This window comes from Corvus cornix, chromosome 12 (assembly GCF_000738735.6).
Source record: "Corvus cornix cornix isolate S_Up_H32 chromosome 12, ASM73873v5, whole genome shotgun sequence".
In the NCBI taxonomy this organism is placed as follows: Eukaryota; Metazoa; Chordata; class Aves; order Passeriformes; family Corvidae; genus Corvus; species Corvus cornix.
The window spans coordinates 17,309,728-17,330,384 of NC_046342.1; the positions used below are offsets into that span (position 1 = coordinate 17,309,728).

A 20,657-nucleotide genomic window follows, 5' to 3' on the forward strand; every position below is an offset into this window, starting at 1 on the left:
TTTTGACAGGGATCAACCTGCCTGAGGGCAGGAAAAGAGACCTTGCAAGGTCTGTTTCCTTCTGGTATTCCCTGATGCAATGACATCACGGATACATTTTCCCCTGCCCAGTCCTGCAGAGTTCTGGGGTTGCTGAAAACGTGACCAGCTCAAGCTGGTGCCAGTGGAAGAAACATCTTTCCTCAATGGGAATCATTGGTTTGCTGGCATTAAGCAAAATAAATAAGAAAGGAACATGCAAGGAACCATCCTGATATCGCAAATTCAAGCAGGTCTAGAGGGAAGAAGCTGAGCCTACACCATTACATGGTGTAATTCAAGTGCCTGCACCCAGACACTCAGGGTGGAGCCCAGGTGATTCATTTGACCATCACCCTTGTGGTCCCCAGTTTCTCAATCCCCATCCTCCCCCAGGGCTCACTTTTCACTTCCAGGCTGTCCAAGTTGCTCAGGAGAGCAGCACCAGCCCGCCCAGCCGACCCCAACCTGCTCACTGGTGGCACCCAGGATGGCAGGACAATGGCCCGGCCATGGGGAGGGCTCTTGCCAGGATCCCCAGCAGCAGAAGTGAATCCAGACCTGGGATGGACACATCGACGGGAGGCCTGTTGGCCAAGCCATGGGGTGAGGCAGCCTCTGAGCCAGCACCCAGGGAGATCCCCCACGTCCTCCTCTCCTTCGGCTCCAGCCGCTCCCGTGACTCTCAATTAACATTTAAGATTTCACTGAATAGCTGGCTGATTTATTTCACTTCTAGGGCCAGTAATTTATGGAAATATATTCTTAAAAATCAAACAGAATGCACTTTACTAATAGCTGGGCCATTCTCTGACATTTCGCAGAGTAAATGAGCATTTGTACCCAGTGGCGTGTTGTCCCGTGACTGAACCCCTATAAAGGGCTTCAAAAATATCTATTAGCCAAGCTCATTAGCTTAAATATCATTAAAATAAATTATATTTCTCTACACATGGGCCCCAAAGTGAACACTACTCTCAGCAGTTACAGGTCAAACGCTCACTTACTCTAAGGACTCTGTGCTGAAAATAGAAAGGGTGTTAAAATTAGTTTACACATCTGCAATGGTACAGAAATGATGTGCCCCTGCCTCACTGATCAGTTTAAAAGCATTAACATTGAATATGCAGAATTTCCTTTTCCAGAAAAATCAACTTTAAGATTTCCTGCTGGTCCTGTGAACATTAAAAAGATCTTTACCCTAATTGTTCAGCTTTTTAGATTTATTCATGTATCCATGTCTCCTGTTTAGAGACCCAGCTTAAGGGAATAATTCAAGGTGGGTTTATTTCGCTGTAGCTCAGTTTCTCACATTTCTGCTTTCAGTTCAGGGGGGTGGTTTGTTTATTTTCCCATTAATCAGGCATAAAATAAACAAAAGTAGCACCAGCTCCATTGAAACCACACCAGCTCAATTAGGCTGATTTAAACCACTCCCCATCAGCAGGGCTGATTTACAGCCCCTGCCCGGCGCCGCAGAGGCCCCGCTCCCGCGTCCCGCTGTGCTCAACGCTCCTCTGCCTCCAGCAGCTGCCACCAAGGGATTCCCTGCCCATCCCAGCCCTTGTCCCCAGCCAGGATGTGGCAATGGGCTCGCTGGTGGCCCACAAAGTGCCATCCTCACACAACAGACAAGGCAGGTGTGTACAGGTATACCTGGAGATGATGCAGCAGCAGGCAATGGACCTTCAACCCATCCAGCAGGTATTTTTGAAGAGCACAGATGATGATTTATGTTGTGGTGGCTTTGCTGAGCTCAGGCTGCCAAAAGAGAGCTTGCCGTTCTCTTTCTCATTATGCCTCAACATCAAGTTGTTTTCAAAACTCCAAACAGTTGCATTTGCATGATTGTAGGGGCTTAAAAGGCTGGAGAGGGACTTTTCACAAGGACTGTAGTGACAAGAGGGAATGGGCAGGTTTAGATTAGACACTAAGAAGAAATTCTTCACTGTAATGGTGGGCAGGCCCTGGCACAGGGTGCCCAGAGCAGCTGTGGCTGCCCCTGGATCCCTGGAAGTGTCCAAGGCCAGGCTGGACATTGGGGCTTGGAGCAGCCTGGGACAGTGGAAGGTGTCCCTGCCCGTGGCAGCAGAGATAGAACGGGATGGTCTTTAGGATTCCTTCCAACCCATTCCACGATTCCATGATTTTTGTTAGAATATGGAAGTTAATAAGATGCAGTGGCATCACCAAGGACAGACTGGGGGGGAGTGTGGTTGCAGAGGTAACACAGCCCTTGCTGTGCTCTACTCAACCCCATGTTATGGGCAAAGATATCCGGGGTGGCTCCAACGGCCCTGGGCTGAATTTGCAGAAGTTAAAGTTCCTGATGAATAATCTCGTCACGGCACAGCGAACACGGCAGCCCACAGAGTGATTTTCACAGCCAGCTCCTGACAGGCTGAAGCAACAAGACCTTTTGACCTCGAAAGAACACCCTCCCAAAACGCCGTTTGGGCAGATACCTGCACCCCAACCCCGCAGCTGCTCTAACTGCAAACCAGGGCTTCATCTCAGTCATCTCGGGAGAGAAAAGCACATGTAATTACCAAAGCAATTTGTGTGTTGCTATTCTCAAAGCATCCCATGAGTTGTATTTTCCTTGTTAGCAGCACCTCGAGAACATTGCTGCCAGTGTAAGAGAAACCCAGCACTGAGGTCCCCCCGTCCGGGCTGTGACAGATTGCTCGGAGAAACAACGCGGTGATTGAGGACCTGGACTAATCACGGCAATTGATATAAATTACCGTGTCAGCTACACCGATGCCGCAGTCTGCAGGTTCACACCTCATTAAGCTTCCAAGTGCCAAATGAATCAACAGGGTTCAGCAGAACCATTCTTAATTAATTGTTGTAGCAATAGGGAAAAAGTAACGGAAAAAGAGAATCAGAACTCCCGGCGCAGGCGGGCGGGCTTGCACAGACTGAAACTCTGCTCCGATTTAGCATGTGAGATTAAAGACGCCCACGGACTAATCTCAGCCAGCAAAGAATTGCCAGGGGCTGGTGTTGGACTAGGGTGGAGTGAAAATTCAGGCTGGAGACTCGCAGACCTTTTTCCTCGAGTTGTGCAGTGTGTTTTGCATGGAGCTCTTCTGTCGCCTGTGAAATCTCCAGGTTTCAATTTCCCACCCCACCCGCAGCGGGCAGAGGCCACTGCTGGGCACCTTGGAGCCTCTTGGAGCTGATGGAAAGTGCAATTCAGCAGCTTATTTTTAAGCCAAATGTGTCCATTTTTTCCTGTCTTTATTCCCCAAAGCAAGATGCAAACTTACCAGTGAGGGACGAGGCCAGGAAAGCTGTGGTCGCACCTCTGGCCGAGCTCCCAACCTCTTTCTCCACGGACTCCAGCGTGCCAGGCTGCTGGAAGGACACGAAGTCAAGCTCGGGACAGAACGGCAGCAGCCACAGGTGAGTTTGAAAAGCAAAGGACACTCCAGTCACGATATCCTTGTCCTCCCAGGGGACTTTCCTCCAGCACACGGCAGCGCCCAGAAGTCTCATCAAAGCCTGGAAGTCCTGGAGCTCAGGGAATGCTGAGGAAAGGCCAGCAGAGCCTGTGGGCTCATGGCATCTCCTGTGGCTGAGCACAGAGCCAGCCTCCACAGGCACTTCTTGTGGCATCTTTAGGATGGATTCAACACAGCAGCAGCATCCAGCTCCCCAGAGTGGAGTTACACCAGCACGCCCGTGGAGCGGATCCAGCCGGGACCGCGGCGTGCGCGGCTCGCACTCTCCAGGGGAGGTTTGGATATCTTCTCCTGCCTTCCCTCACGCGCGTTCCGCCAGCTTAAAGCCTCCCTGGAGCTCCCATCTGCTCACCACACAGCTTGTAATTGCGTGTGTAATGCGAGGGGCAGTTCAGCACTCAAACCACATTCCCAGCGTTGGATGTCTCCGGGTATTTGCACTTTCCCCACCGCTGCCACTCATCCGGCCCCTTTTCCCTAATCTATAAAACATCCATCTAATACTGATATCCCAGCAGGGCCCTGACAGCTCATAGCTGCCACTGCTTTGCTCCAGTGTTCAGGCCCAGTTACACCAGATCACCCAGTTTCTCTGCACCATTGATTAACCTGTAACCTCAGGAACTTGCCAGCAAAATGTAAATTGAAGAGAAAAATAGGATATGAACACAGATTTCACCTCTTTCCTGCTTCTAGCTGGGGAGCACCACTGCCTGGCAAGGGAGCTTTACTGCTGGAATCTTAAGGGATGTGGGGTGCCAGGAGTGTAAGGGAGGTGCCCGTGGTCACTCAAGAAAACAGAGTAATGAGTGAAAATTACTCGTCCTCATCCCTCATTGTGCCTGGGGGGGGGATCCTGTGGAAATACCCAGCCAATTTCAAGGAACTCAGGGCTGGTTTAAAGCAACATTAGCAGCCAAGAAAAGCTGATACTGCAGCTCCAGCCTTTTCTGCAGGGCCTGGTCAGGTCAGAGCCCATGGGGAAGGAGGACGTGGATCCCTGAGCAGCCACACGCTCAGGGCTGGGCATTCCCAGCACAAAGCCTCCCGCACTCCCACGTGCACCAGGGTCTGCTTCACATTATCAACGAAAATATCTTCCCATGACTCGTCAAGATCCAACAGATTCTCTTAATGGACTGGTCTGTGACTTTCCTCACATTACTTTGAATCATTTCTCCTACCCAGCTAATGCGTCACTATTTTCTTTAGTTTCTCTTTTCCCCCTATAAATCTCTACTAAATTAATAAAGCCAACAATTCTTTAAGAAAAAAATATCTAAACCATATTTCTAAGCCTCAGAATTACTGTTCTAGCAACTAGCAGAATTTAAAAAATATATTAATTGCAGTTTGGGAAAGAGGTTTTGATAAAGTTGGATCCAGAAATACTTGTATTATAAATATTTTGTTCTCTTACACTTATTAATGTAAATCGGTGCAACAACATTTCTGCCCTTGTTTTATTTTAAGGGATTTAAGGTGCAAATTGGAGGATTAGCAATCCAAACAGAATAGCAGGAATACAAACAGGCTTCCAAGCCCATTTGTAAAAGCCAATTGCCAAAGAGTCTCTGTTCTCAAGCGAGGAGCCCAACATGGGAAGGCAGGTTCTTGTGTGGAAAGTCTCTTCACACCTTAATTACAGCTCCTGCCAACCACTTCAGCTCTGGAGTGGGATGTTTTCTCTGGTGAGAGGATACCATTAGCGCAAGGAGCAGCATCCAGGGAAATCACCTCGCAGGGGGAACTCCTCAGGCTTCTCTTTTTAGCCACTTTGAAAAACAAATTGATTAACACACACACACACACACACACACTTGTGCGGGCGCACACACGCCCATGCTGGCTTTGCACTGACACCCGACAGCTTCGCAGTTTATAAGCAAAGTGTGATTTAGGACTTTCCTTTAGGGTTATTAAGAGCAGTTTCAGCTATCAGAATCCTGGAATATCCTGAGCTGGAAGGGACCCATAAGGATCATGAAAATCCAGCTCCTGGCCCTGCACAGGACACCCCAAGAGTCCCACCCTGTGCCTGAGAGCATTGTCCAAACCTGCTGTGTAATAGGTTCAGGAAAGGTGCATCACTGCAATTATTCATAGCTCAAACCTTGGGGAATTCAGAGCATAATCATGTTAGCACCAGGCTCTTCTTGGAATAGAGACTTATCCCAGTTTTTAGGCAGTGCTATTCCCTTACTCTGAGAGCCTCCACACCCTCCACCACCGAGACCGATGGGGTTTGCTGTCAGACATCTGAAGGTAAAAGGCAACTCTCCTCTGGTGCCCCATGCCAAATCCTTGTCTAATCCTTCACACCGTGGGTAAAGGACTGGAGCACTGCCAGGCACCTTGGTTCAGTCTCACAGCTCCTGTACGTGATACCCACAGCTCTTCGATGCAGCAGCCTGTGTGGATGAAGCTGGGATCCTCCCACATGGTGCCACAGGATCACCCGGACAAGCCCAGCTTGCACAGACTGTGTGTAACTTCTCACAGCACTGCCCTGGGGTGCAGAAGCCCACAAAGAAGTGCCAAGGCAATTTAAAACGCCACAGGATACACACCACAACTTTAACTTTGATAGTGTTCCCCCCCAGGTGCGCTGTTCCCGGGATGTTACAGTCCCTGTGCGTTGCTTGTTATGATGGCACACAACAGGTTCTGGGCAGTTTTTATCCCTCGGATATTTTCCAGTCGGACTAACAAAATGATTTGCTGAGTTACCTGCTGGCAGCAGCAGGAACCAGCAGGGGAACGAGCAGCACATTACCCTACTGCCACCCCTGATCCATCAGGGATCTGGGAGCGTGACAGAGAGAGAAGCAGCTGGGGAGGAATAAAGCTCCTTGTTCAGGACAGCAACTACTGACAGCTCATCCCATGCTCTCCTGGTTCTCCCTGCACTGACTCCCACAGTCCTGAGCAACTTCTTCCTAAATCCACAGCACAAAGCATCGCACTTGCTTCTTTTTAATGTCATCACTGGAACCCAGATTCACAGCTCGAATGCTTTGACCTTGTCTGCTGCACTCCTACATTCAGATTTTAAAATTAATCATCTAATTCCAGGTAAGTGCTTTTAAATTCAGCTGAATGGGGCATGAATCTTGCTGGATGGGAAATGCAGGTCTCTGCAGCGAGATGGATGAAACCCTGCTACGCTCCCCGTTTTGTTTCAAGGCTTCAGTAGCAATTGCCTGCTCTAATTCGAGATGGGAGGACTCGCTGTAGGGTAATTAAGCACGTGGGGAGCTCAGGAGAGCCGCCTGCCAGCACCTGGCAGTGGGATTCCCCTTCCAGAGGCACCTGCACTAAATGGTAATTCCTTCCCTCCATTTCCCACTTCACTCCCGACGCTTCTCCCGGCAGCTCGGAGGAACAGATGGAGCAATCACCCTCCTCCTCTCCCCAGCACGGACCCCTGCTGCTACCCAGCGCCTCGTGCAGTTGTAATACACATAATTAGGCAAATCAATGGACAATGCAGCATATTAGAGGAGGTGGAGTTACATCAAGGCAAAACACGGATCCCTATTTATTTACTGCAGGAAACGGGATATTTCTGCATAATTGCCAAAAATTGCGGACAGGAGATGAAATGTAATCACAGCCCTGGCAGGTAGGGTGCAGCCAGCAGGTCACTACCTGGATTGTTTGGAGCACAGTTGAGAGGATTTGCTCTCATCTTGATATACTGTTGATTTATGCTTTAAACATCTCATTACCATTTATGAGTTATACTCCCAAATCTCTCACACATGCACAATTAGAGAGAGGAATGTTTGCAGCCACTCACCCCACCACTGACTCCAGACCAAAAGCACAACTGAAGGTTTTGAAGGTTGCAAAATGCTCATTGCAAGCAGCAGCCATCCCTGCCCTCCCTGGGAAGCCAAGGCCTGCCCGGCAGAGGCCAAGCACACACAGCTGCTGGCTCCTGACAGAAGTGGCTGCTGAACCTTCTCCTCCTGTCGCTCCCCAGGCACAGCTTTGTTTAAGGTCAGCGCTGGCTCCCTGCTCAGCAGCTTCTGTGCTGCTTCTCCAGCCCTTGCAGCTCCCACCCTGCAGAAAGCAGGACGTGGTGAGGTGTCACCATATCCCAGTGGCAGAACAAGAAAATAAAAAATGATGTAAAATAAAATATATTGCCATAAAGAGCAGGTGTGCTGTGGAGGAGCATCCTGTGAACAGAGATGGGACCTCCTGGAGCAGGGTAACACTCAAGAAGGGGGGCTCTGCATGGAGAAGAGGGGTACAAGCCAAATCAGTGACGAGTGAGAGAGGCATTTACATTTCTGGCTCTTCAAGGAAGGCAATCTTCCTGCCAAGAGGAAGCACCAGGGATCTGTTTCCAGTGCTAGAAATGGTCTCAGACACACCCAGTGGGTTTGATCCTGGGTTATGGAATCAAAGTCAGCTGTGCCCCAGGACTGCCTGAGAAAAGGACCTGTCCCTGAGAGCCACCAAAGTCTTGTTCAGGTGGTGCTGAGGCCTCACAGATGCCCTGGGCAGAGGGCTCTGAGGTGTTTTATGGAGGTACTGATACACAGTGGAATAGAGGCCAAGCCTTCAGACACGATGCATTTTTTTAAGAGGTTTCTGGGATCTGATTTCGGCCAGCTTTGTCAAATTTCCAGGGATTTAGAGGAGCAGTGACTCCAGCTGGTATGGGTGAGCACCACAGCTCCCAAGGCACCTTGAGTCACTTGGATACTGATACACAGAAGGGTATTTAGGAATACATCAGAAATGGCAGATTTTAGCTGCTCGCCCTTGCCCTGCACAAGTCGGTAGCAGATTGAGAAATCTCCACTGCCAGATTTGAGTTTTACTCCTTTTCACTCCCCTTCCAGAGTCTGGACCTTCCTGAGTAAGGCCTGGTACCTCTGTGAAACCAGGGAAAATTATTTCTGAAGTCACTCAGCACATCAGCATTAAAGAGGGACTGGCCACAGAGCTCCTGGGGTCACTGGGGAGTAACATTATCACCTACTGACCTTGCTGCTTTCTAAACCTCAAACTTTTTGCCTTTTTCCATGCTCATCACTATAAAGGAAGCTTCTCCCACAGAAATGAGCTGCTCTGGGGCCAGAGCTGTCTATCATGGAGCTCTGCCAACATCTTAGTCCTCACCTAAGGGACACAGATCTTGTTTTTGTCTCCAAGTATCCTCAAAGTGCCACCAGCTATGCTCAGTTGATGCTGTATGGTGGCTTATGATATGAGAAAACAAAAAATGCAAACCAACATTACCAAGTGCATTTTGGATCTGATCTCAAGTCAGGTCACCAAATTCAGCATTTGTCGAAGTGGGACCGTCACTTCTCCAAAACCTAAGGATATAAAAATAGCCTGATTTATGGGTACCACAGTACTACAAACCCAGAGTTGTTGTGTCAATGCAAAATCATGCCTCACATGTGCCCACATAACCACAGGCTGCAGCCCACGTACCACGAAAAAGGGGAGGAACAGATCCACGACAGGCTCAGGAAACACTTGGGTGACTCAGACAACTGACACCGGCACCATTTGTTTGTTTCCTGTAAAGGTATAAATATCATCCACTACTGAAACGATTAGGAAAAGCCTGCAAGTTCCCGTGAGACACTTCCCTGGGTGCTCACCCTGCTCCCTGCAGGCACCCTGGGCTGGGGGGACCCTCTCTGCTCCCTGTGCCACCGCCCAAGTGCCACCACAGCGGCTCCACATTCATTTTCTTCTCCCAGCTTATCTCCCGCCGGCTTTGGAGTGCATTCTTCCTTATCTTGGAGACAAATGGCCTCCACGGAGAGCTCTAAACAGCAGAGCAATTTATCTGCCTGACATGTGTTTCCCTGTTTGTTTTCTGCAGCCTTGAGCCATCGGCTGGGCTGTGACAACACTCAGCTGTAGCACTGGTGGAGGGTCACCCGTCCCCTTCACTCAGGGCTGTGAATCAATGCCTTTGCCATATTTATCATTTATTGCAGTAAATCAAGGCTAATCGATGCTTTCTTTTTTTGACGTGCAGCAAAGCCTCTACAAGCTTTTCGCAAATCTGTTTGGAATTAAGAAAAGCCAGGGGAAAAAAGATATTTAATCAATTTGGTTCTAATTTTTAATTCAGGGAAAGAAAGGAAAAGGTGGCACTTGTCCCCATGAGAAAAAGGAATAAAAATCAAAACACATTTGTTTAGCTCCTTCTGATGGTTTCCAGTATTTCACTTGTTGATTTTAACACATTATTCTTAAAGCACTACATGAATAAGCACATCCCTAAGACAACTCCATCCTTTTCCAGCCAACTCCTGGATGCAAAGGCTTCCCTCCCTCCCCTCTACATAAATGTGACTCCTTAGTGGAGTTCCTTAACTTTTGGGTTTTTTCCCAACAGGACTCAGTAAGCCTCAATTTTGGTTAAACGGTATTAAAGCTCCACTTTTCTTTCACAAGTGTCTGTGTGCATTCTTTCCGGAGAAGCAAGGCTTCCCTCTCACACAGACACTGCTCACCCTGAGCACTCCACGTGTGCTGGGTAATTCAGTCACAGGTGAAATTCCAATCGCCCCCTATGGAAAAACTTCACACCCCACCCCTACAGAGGTCACATAAAATTGCCATCAATCAATCCACAACAATCAACATCCCTTATCAGCTGCACAGCCAGAAAACACCAAGTTTCACACAGCTTTCTCCAGCCCCTGTTCAGATGCAGGAAGTTCCTGAGTTCATCCCTGGAATTTGGGGAGAGCAGGACAATTGCTCTTTTCTCCTCAAGTGCATTTCTCCCCCTTCTCTCAGACTTTGGCAGCTCCAGTGTGGATTTTATTGCTGGCATTTAGAAGAGTAAGTGCTCCCTGACACACAGGATGGGAAAGGTTTCTCCCCCAGGGAACAGAACACAGAGACTGATTAAGCAACCAGCAGGTATTTAAGAACATAAAAAATATTGGCAGGTGAGGGCTGCAGCTCTCACTGAGCAGGAGCTGGTGCAGGAACAGAGCTCACCTGCTGATTTCCAGCAGGGAACAGCACTGGTGAAGAGTAAGTCCTTTAGCTTAGGATTTTTATACACTTTTTAATAGAAAAAAGGTTGAAAAGTAATCAAAACTTGCTTCTGCAGAGGAATGAAACAGGTGCTCCTGTTGGGTCTGTGCTCCTGCTGAGCCAGACCTGGTGGTCCATGTTCCATCTTCCCAAGTCCTTCTGTAGAGTAGTAACAGCAGATGATTTGCAGCAGCCACCCGATTTCAGTAACAGAAATTAGCTAACAAACTGTATTAACCTGACTGGCTTATTTGAACATTATATAAAGGCAAAAAAAGGATAAACAAGTTGGCCAAAGCTGTGGGCCAGACTAACAAAGCCAGGACTACAGAGGCCAGGTTTGCTCTCAGTCCTGTTCCAAGATGCACAAACTCTGTTGTTCCTTCATTCTGGTTCACATTACTGTGGTGGTACTGAGAGCATGTGCAGAAAGAAACATTAAATAATTGGGATTTCTGTTCTTTGAACAGCATCAGAAGTGTCCACACATAGAAACATTTCAAAAACAGCACAAAAGAATGAATACATGACAAAACTGAAAGAACTTACAGAAGATCTGCAGAAATAGAAACCTCTAGCTCTTAGACGTATAAGATACAACCATACAAGATACACAACATATAAGATCTTGTATTGATGGCATAGAAATTTCTTTTATTTTGTACAAAAAATACAGAATTTATATAATTTAAAATAATTTGCCATCACTATTTAAACTTATAACCATTATGTGGTTTGCTATGAAGCATTAAAAATAACAGTACAATGCCATAAACAAGTTTATACAAACATAATGAGGATATTTTTCAAGTAAATTCCAACAGCTAAAAGAAATTAAAATGAGTCATTTCAGTTGTATTTGATTAGGACATCATTCTATCACTGAATAAGCTTAATGAAAACGGTTTATAGAAGTTTATTGAAATTATACATTCTCACATCAAATATGAGGCTCTGTTGAATTGGAGGAAAATAAAAATTAACTGTGAGAGTATCATACAGTCCTATCAATTCTTTTCAAAGCAGTCTTGTCCTCCAACAAAAAAGAAAAACATTTTTGTGCAGCACAGGACAGCCTTGGGACAGCTCATTACAGAACAAGCTGTGAGCTAGTGGGTCACTCTGTACTCCTCCATGGTCCTTTAGTCTTCATCTTCATTTGTGCTGCAGAGAAAAAGAAATGGATTTGGCTTGGGAGACACCTCCAAGAAATCTCCCTTCCCAGCAGCATCTTCTGAAAATCTGTCAGGCTCGGGTACAGGGTTTTCTTCTTGTTCCTGTGAAATGCAGCCTGCAGTAGCCAATCCTTCAGGCTGCTCTGAAAGTCTCATTGCAGAGTGGATTTGCATTTCTAATTCTTCTACCAGTTTTCCAGGAGTCATGGATTGCAAGGAAACCTTTGATTTTCCATCACCGACCTCCACCGCCGAAGTGTTTGTGCCCTGCCTTAATCCATTACAGTCAATAAGTGGAGCTGTCCTCTCCTCCTGGAGCGTGCCTTGGAAAGAATTTATTTCCCCATCTTCGCTGGTCGAGGACTCCTGCTCATCTGAATCAGAGCCTTCTGTCTCAGATGATGAAGTGCTGCTGGATTCTTCAGAGTCACTTGTCTCCGACTCGGAGCAAAGCAGCTGTTGCTTGGAAACTGTGCCAGCAGCTTTTAACGCCTTCTCTTCCTCCTGTACCAGCACTGCTGCTGCTTCCAGCTCTTCCAGCTCCAGCCCCATGTGGGACTTGCTGAGCATGGTTTTCTGCAAGGACTCACACAGTGCAGCCAACTTTTTTGACCTTTAACAAAGAACAAGATATGTTATTGAACCTGACAGAACTTTCCCATTCGATAACGAGAACATGAATCTTAAACATTTCTTTCATTTGCTTGGGATGCAAACAACTTTCTTCTTCAACTCTGATTGTTACAGGAGGAAAAAATACCAGAAGGATTCATAATTACAATTATTTAGGGTAACTTTTCCCCCAAGGTTAGACAATATCCCACTGAAAGGCTTTGAGGATATTTTCAGGAAAGATCCTGCTGCTGGATGCTTCAGCCATGCACAGTGAGGGAGATTTCAGAAGAAACCTTTTCAGGTTTGCTGTCTTTAGCTGCACACTCTGCAGCACAGGGCTGGCTGGCTGCAGTTTATGTGCAGCAAAATGATTCTTGTTTCCTACCCTCCCAAATATATCTGTGAAATGCCTATGAACCAAGGGAATATGGCTGATTAGTGATCCCTCTCCTCCTCTCCCAGCCAGCCTGGTGCACCCACGAACACAGGAGATGTTCAATACTCTGTCTGCAGATGTACTTTACCCTTCACTTGGAATTCAGCTGAAATATAATTCAGCAGGAGGAACAGGACCATTTAGATAAATGCCCCTAATAAAGCAGACACACCACATTGGCTTCAAATCTCGGGTCCAGCCCTATCCATTTCCTCGAGTGTTGGAAGCCAGCACGTGCTTTACCAGAAAAGGGCACCATGGATTTATAAATAGAGACTAAAAAGTGAGAGAGTGCCTTGAAATGGAGGGGGGTGAGGGCAGAGGGGAAAATGGGCATGAAAACCCAAACATACATCCTGTTTCTTGTTGTGGAGTTTTGCCTCAGACTATCAATCAGCTTTTCACCACTTCCTGCAGCAGCAGGTCTGCTATAAATCCTGCAGTAACTGACTGGGTTTCATTTCCTCTGCCAGAGCTGTGAACCTGCAAGGCACGACACACTGACACTGGAGCAGGGAGCTGGGGATGTAATACACAGCTCCTGCGAGGCAGAAGTTAAAGTGCTTGCTCTCTCACTTGAATGATTTTAAAGATCTTTATATTCTATTTCCCAGGGGGCATAATTACTCAGTATAACGTAGATGCTTCCAGGTTTTGGGGTTTTTTTGCTCCTAAAGGAATTGTATTTTTAAGTGGGGGAAGGGAAATTCAGTGCAGCTCCTTACACATTTTACAGACAGTGCAACATTTAAATGCTTTAAAAACTTGGAATAGAACACACTAAACTTCCTTAGTTCAACCCATAGCATAGGAAACTGAGAAATAACTTTCCCAGAAGTAAAGCAACAGAAAACAATGAATATTTCTAGAATTTTCAAATCTAAAGCTAAAAATTAACTACAACATCATCCTAGCAGCCTCTAATATAAAGAAGGGTACCAAATTTTAAAGAGACATTATTCTAATGTTTTCTTTCTGGCAACTAATTTCCATTTTTTTGTCACTGACTTGCATTTTTCTCAAAAAGTTAGGGGGGATTTGAGAAATTGCCAACCTAATTTGGAACAAAGTGAGCATTCTCCCTGCTCCATCAGTAAAGAGAAAGGAAAAGAAGCCAAGTGATACATTGAGAGGTTCATGGAGCCTTGCAGGTAGGTGGGAACAAAACAAGTGGCTGCAGGGAAATCTGCTTCCTGAGCACACTGGGGAGAAGCTGATTTATACCCCGAGTCACAAGAGTTTATAACCCCTTCAGAAAGCATTTTGCTTTGCTTTTGAAACAGCCTCTTTCCTTCCTGTTAACTCTGTGCATGTGTCCCTTTCCCTGTGAGAGCTGCTCAGAACATGAAGATTCAACTCCTTTTCCTCTCCTGTTCCCTGACTGTCCACAGCCACAGGAGCTCCAAGGCTGGATGTGCCCTGTGACAGAACCCTGTTTTGTCCCCATTTTATGTGGTTCCCTTTAATTTCACTGACACCACGAGCAACTCCTCACACCCTCTGGCACAATTTCCTCTGGGGAAACCCCCCAGCTCCCATTGCCTGTCTCACCCACCTGTTTTACTGCTGCCATTACAGACAGAAAAGCAATTTTCAAAGTCCTGTTTCCCCCCCCACTTCCATTGACCCTGTAAATTTGCTTCCCAGTTCCATGTGTATTTTTTTTCCTTTTTCCTATTTTTGCCTATTTTTTTCTACCTCTTCATGCCTATTTCCCCTACTCCAGACTCTCAGTACTTAAAATCCTCTCTACCTCCTTCACTACTCCCTTATAATGCAGTTTATATATTAAGATACAGAAACATATCACAGAACTGCATCAAGTATTAAGGAGTTTAAGACATAATGTGCCTTTTTGGCATTAATAAATACTTTGCTGTGTCCAGGTTACCTAATGGCAAATGTTAAGGAAGAAAACACACAGTGATAAACTCGTGACTCAACACACATTATGCTACTAAATTCAACGTGGTCCTGCTGACAGGTAAAAGAACAATCTCCCTAGAGCAGCAAGTTGATTTTTTTAACTCTTGGCCATGGGGGTTGGACTAGATGGCCTTTAAAGGTCCCTTCCAACCCTAAATATTCTGACTCTACAAAAAAGTCTCATTTCTGTTTTCTCTGTGGGTCAAATGTTTCTTCCCAACTTTCACTCTGCTCATCCAGTCTCAATCAGAATCTACAGAGCTCAACTTTGCAATATGAGACAAACTCAAAACTGTCACCTCTTGACAATTTTATACATAAACTCAAAAAACTCCACTCCCCAACTTTGCAATCTTGTATTAAAAAAAACAACCAAACAAAGAACACTTCAAGAATAAGGTTGTTTCTTTCCTGCTCCTGTGCAAGGGACTAAGAGAATTACAATTAACCATCAGTTCATCTCCTTTAAGGCAATTATCTAATTTGAAGAGAACCAGGTTTCAGGAGTGCATTTCACATCAACCTTAAGAAAAGGTGGCAGCACTCCCTGGACAAAAAGCCAGGCAAACAGTCTAAAAATCAGAGCATGGAAATGCTTTCAATGGGAGACCATGGGTCTTGGAGCTGATGGTTTTCCAAGCTGAAAGATAGGCAACAATTCAGGAAACAAAAATGAGACACCAGAAACAAGATCTCATGTATGAGAGACCTGCAGTAAACAGGCCCTGCTGTTTCCAAAATCTTTCGAGTAGTGTTTGAGAGATTAGACAGCAAATACTTTAATTTTTCAAGTATGATTAATGGAATCCATGATTACTTTAAGACATGCTCATTCAGTATGCACATTTGTGGTAATGATATCTTATTATTATGGTAATAGTGTTCTTACATAAACATGCATAATAGGTTTTAAAGGTGCTACACATGATAATTATTAGTTATCACGATGTCAGTTGCTTAAGGAAAATGTTTAATTACAGGTTAAACTGATCAGATGCATGTTTTGTTTAATGCATAGCTTTGAGGAACAGATAAGAGAAGCATCTCGGGGCTTGTCCATGTAGTCTGGAATTAAAATTCCAAGACAGAACTACAGTAATCCTTGTCTAGGCACAAGAGAGTTTCTTCAGGTGCTAGAAGAATAAAAAAAACCTTGTTCTACAGATCTTAGATTATAAAGGAGTGAAACTGGGCTGAAAAGAACAAAGACTCAAAGGAGATTTAGCAAATAAAGGGAGATGGATAAAACTCTGAGAAAAATAAAAAGAGGATTATGGCAACAGGAAAGGGAAATCATTAGAGGTTTATTGCAAAGGCCACTTGTGGCAGCATGAAGAGAAGTGATAGTGATGGGACTGACTGCAGGGCTGAGACACGAGTGACAACCAGGGTGGGAGCAGAGCAGGACACAGCTCCAGGAAAAGCCAAACTCCTACAAGCTTCAGTTCTGCCTTCTGTTCCAGGGAGTACAGAGAGCACCAGGATCTGAAGAGTCAAGAGATCTGTTATCTCCAGAACACAGAGCTATGAGGAAGAAGTCTCACTGCAGACAGACATCAGGGATTTGATTGTTTCCAAGGAAGATTTCACGTAAGCTGGAAGGGAAGACAAAAGTCAACCCTAACAGTAAAAAACAAATGCAGGACTTGGGTGGGCGGTACATCCAGCCACAAAATCCTCTCATTTTTCCCAAATGATGAAATAAAAGAATAATTATGCTTCTGTACACTATGTCCATCAGTCAGCACTATGAAAGGAAAAAGGTTTAAAGAAATAGTGTTAATAATAACTCAGACCTTCCCATCTGCCTGGTACTTCCCTTACATCCAGTACTCTGGTTTTTTTAACGTAACTGCTAAAACAAAACAACTCAAAGAGAACTTGAAAATATGAAAATCAGCATTCTGCTCTTCATTGCAAATGATGATGGCACTGCATACTCAATCATAGCAGGGGAATTACAGATCTAAAACACTCTGCAGATTATTTGCAAGCATGGGAGTGAATGTTGCTGCCCAGAGAAGCTGTGGCTTCCCTGTGGGTCCCTGGAGGTGTCCAAGGCCAGGCTGGATGCAGCTTGGAGAAACCTGGGATAGTGGAAGGTGTCCCTGGTTGAAACTGGCTGATCTTCTTTAAGGTTCCTTCCTGCCCAAACCATTTCATGATTCTATGAGAGAGTCACGCTGGCAACACAACCTCCCAAAGCTGGAGTCAGTAACATCCAGCTGTGGAATGAAAAGTGACTTTGCACAGGCACAAGCTCCAGCTTGCTTTTGTTTTTGTAAACAATAGGAGGATTATTTCTACTGCCTCATCAATTTGGCTTTGCATTCACAGATGTGTACAAACATCCCCTGTTCTGAAGTACTCAGTGTAAACAAGGTGTAAGACATGGCAAAACCCAGCAGAATCACCTTGCTATCTCCCCGGGCTCAGTCCCAGCCAAGTGACAGCACAGAGCTGCTGACATATCGAGCTGCTCCTGCCCTAGCACAGCAGAAAAGGAACCAAACATGGGACCCTCAGTATCACAAACGCTGACAGCAGCTCTGCTGGCCAGCCTGGTGTTTGAACGCGACCTAACCGATCTTGGAACGAACTAAAGATCATGCTGCTCCCATGTGGTTAGGGCCCACTCAGTGTTCCAGTGGGAATCAGTCCTCCATGCCAGCAAGACTCGGCTCCACAGGGCTGACAAGCCCCGTTTTAGAGTGTGAAACACTTTCCATTAATTATCTTTACGCCTTGCAGGCAAGATAAACAAGTCTCAGAGGCAGCAGAGACTTCAAGCGCAGACGTGCCTTTGGAGCGGCGTGGCTTCCACCGGGGATGAACACGGGGCTGCGTCCCTGCCAAGCAGCTGGCCCTGGTGGGCCTGCAGCTCCCTGGGATGCATTCAAACACAAACCAGCAGCACGCTGTGCCACTCAGCAGGGCTGACAGACACAGAAAGGACAGTTATTTAACTTATCTCCACTCAGCAGGAGCTCTGGACACACAGAATCCATCTAATAGTAAAGCTGCTGTGTTAAGCAAAAGGCTTCCTGTCTGCTGCATCACAAGAGCCTCAATTTTATCTCTTTAACATACAAGAAGTTACCAAGTTTAAAGAGAAAGCATCAGGCTATGTTTACACTACCTTTCTTCACAAGGCCTGGCAAAACTCAAACTTAGGAGAGAAAGTTTCACAGACAGCATCTTTCTTTGATAAAACGGATAAGATACCAAGCAATACAACCAGACAAGTATCCCCACTTTAAATGTGTTCCAAATTACATACCTGGCAGCACTGCTCACAATTTCCCACAATTATTCATTTAGCCAGAGGCACTGTAAGTATTAAGACAATTCTAGAGTTAATATTATCTCAGACATCACCAGATATTATCCCAGAGTCTCAGCAGTTCAGATACAGAGTGTGCAAATTTACTATCTGTGGGACATTGAAATGTCAGTTAAACTATAAGGAATAATGGAATTTTCTGCCCTGCCACCAGGCTGGTTGAGGACAGGCTGCAATAGGACATCCCTGGTATTTCTGCAGGGTCTGTCACCAGTGAATAAAAGGGCACCTGCAAAGGGACAGCCTCTCCACACCTTTCAGATGGTCTCATTTTCCCCCTGCCCACAGTGGATCTTGCTGGATTCCATCCATCACTGTCTTCCAGCCCAAGCCATATCTGCCCAGACATCAGGGGTGTGAAGAGACATTGTTCAATGTCCAGTCGCCTGATAATGCCAAATGAACTCCCCACAGGAACTCTGTCACGATCCTGATGGAAATTAATATCCCTATGGCAGTAAGCCTACAGCTCAAGTTCTCTCAAAGCAGAAGGCTCAACAAGTTACAGCCACACATGAAAGCAAAAGATAAGAAAGTGAGCTCATACAAGAATGACACAGCTGGCAAAGCACCCAACTAGTCCATCAAGAAGAAAATAAACTGTTCTTTGCTCTAAAATTCAGATGCAGCTTCTATCTAGCCCCAAACAGCTACTGGAGCAACCAAACTGGTCATCTTTGGGGAAAGCTTGAAGCTGATAGTTAACTGAGATCACCCTGGTCACTGATCAGCACATTCTGAGAGCCAGGCGTGGAGGATAAAGCAGAGGAAAGGCACATTCTTGAATGGCTGTAACAGAACTTAAACTTCAGGGGTTTAGCACAAAAGTAGCACAATTCCTTCAGAAAGGCAACTAAAAATGAGAAACATCCCTCCACACCTGATATGCACTTTCAAGCAGCTTGAAAGAAAAAAATATGATTGAATTCTTATGATACAGAATTGACAGACAATTTGATTTTAATAAAATATTCAAGACATGAAAGAGCCTGAGTTTGATCAGCCCTGACTGGTGAGACACAGGAGCAATAAGGATGATGGCACTGAATACTAAAGCAGAACTCATTAATGCAGAAACAGCTCAAGTCAACAGGCACAAAATTGCATAAATGGTCCAACAATGAGGTTATATCACAAAACCCCTCCAGTTCAGGAAAAGAACCCTCACAAATGGACATTTAGGTACAATAATAAGAAACTCATCACACTAAAGGCACCATCCATTTACCCAAACCACTCTTTAAAAAGTCATGGGTTACAGAAGGACTTGAGCCTCAAAATCTGCCTGCAGACAAGAGACTAAGGCTCGATTACGCCTTTTAGAGTGTATTTTATAGCATCTCACATATTTCACCATTTATTATTTCACTTTCAAGGTTATTTATAATGAGTGCTTCAATTATACACCAGTCAGTGACCTCCAATCATAGTGAAATTGCTTTGAAAAAGCAAGTCCAGGAGCAGGGAACAAAAATACTCCAAGGGAAGTTCTGAAGGAAATTCAGAGCAGAAAGTAATCTTGGTAAATGTTAACAGATAGTGCCACCCACTTGGCCCGTCATGCACACTGCTGTATTACAGACCAGGACAACAACTAACTTTACACTGTTTTTATTGCTAAAGTACCTTCCTACACACTTCTACCCCAATTCTCCACAAGTTTGGGGAATCTGGGCACAGATTTTATTTCATGCATATCTGGGAACACAACTATTCCTTTTAAGCTAAAACTTAAAGCACAACAATACTACCATGAAGGTTAAGGCGTGAACTGGAAAATACACACAGCACCTGAACCACAGGGCAATCCTTTCACGGCAACAAAAGGCCCTAATTCAGAAGAGCACAGAAAATATTTCTTTATAATCATCAGAAAAGTGCATGTATAACATCTACTAAATTCCTTCCCAGCCTTTTTTAGCTGGTTAGCTCATCATACCCTACCTCGCTTAGGAGGTCTGAAAGAATCACAGAAGAGGTCATACAATTAACAGAGATAAACACAAACAGCACCATCCAACAGTTTCATGTGCTCAGTTTATTATACACTTTTATAGTAAGAGGCAGAGGCCATAAATAACTCCATTAAAATCTCATTGGCTCTGATCAATGAGTACAGGAGATAATGGAAGAATGTTAGTAAAGGAAAAACAGAATCATTTTCTTCAGGACTCAGGTAAAAATTGACCTAAACTTTAACTAATCTTCAACCTTATCTGCAGCAAAAGAAAGACAGATGAGTGTAAACACAACAGCAAAAACACAACATTTGTTCACAGGAATTAGTTCTAGATTAACCACTGTTTTCATAGGAAAGAAACAAACCATCTCCCCAACTTCTAGAGTCAGTGCTCAAAAAAAAGGTGCTCAGTCTGTGTAAGATCTTTTATGCAACTGCAGGTAGGAATTCATGCTTTCTATCTCTCAAGATGATGGACTCTGATTTTTTTGCCTAAATAACCTAGCTTTACACAGTTACACTGTCTATGTCCATACTGACCATTAATCATTTCCTTTCTAACAACTCCTGGAAACATCAGGCAACTTCATCAAATTTAAGAGCAAGTAGAATTTAAGGATCTTTAAACTCCTACATATTTCATGAAAATAAGCAAAGGGATAAATAATGAGCCTCCTGG

At 45.2% G+C, this 20,657-nt stretch overlaps 1 protein-coding gene across 3 annotated transcripts in view; it reads right to left on the reverse strand.

Moving 5' to 3' along the window:
- Positions 1-11,156: 11,156 nt before the first annotated feature.
- The window catches only part of SHQ1 (SHQ1, H/ACA ribonucleoprotein assembly factor), a 39,658-nt gene continuing 30,157 nt past the window's right edge, over positions 11,157-20,657 (reverse strand). For all 3 annotated transcript variants that reach the window (XM_010390246.3, XM_010390248.3, XM_019280297.3), the window contains one exon: positions 11,157-12,311. In XM_010390246.3, coding sequence (XP_010388548.1) covers positions 11,666-12,311 — 646 coding nt within the window. In that variant the 3' untranslated portion in view covers positions 11,157-11,665. The remainder of the gene's footprint in view (positions 12,312-20,657) is intronic.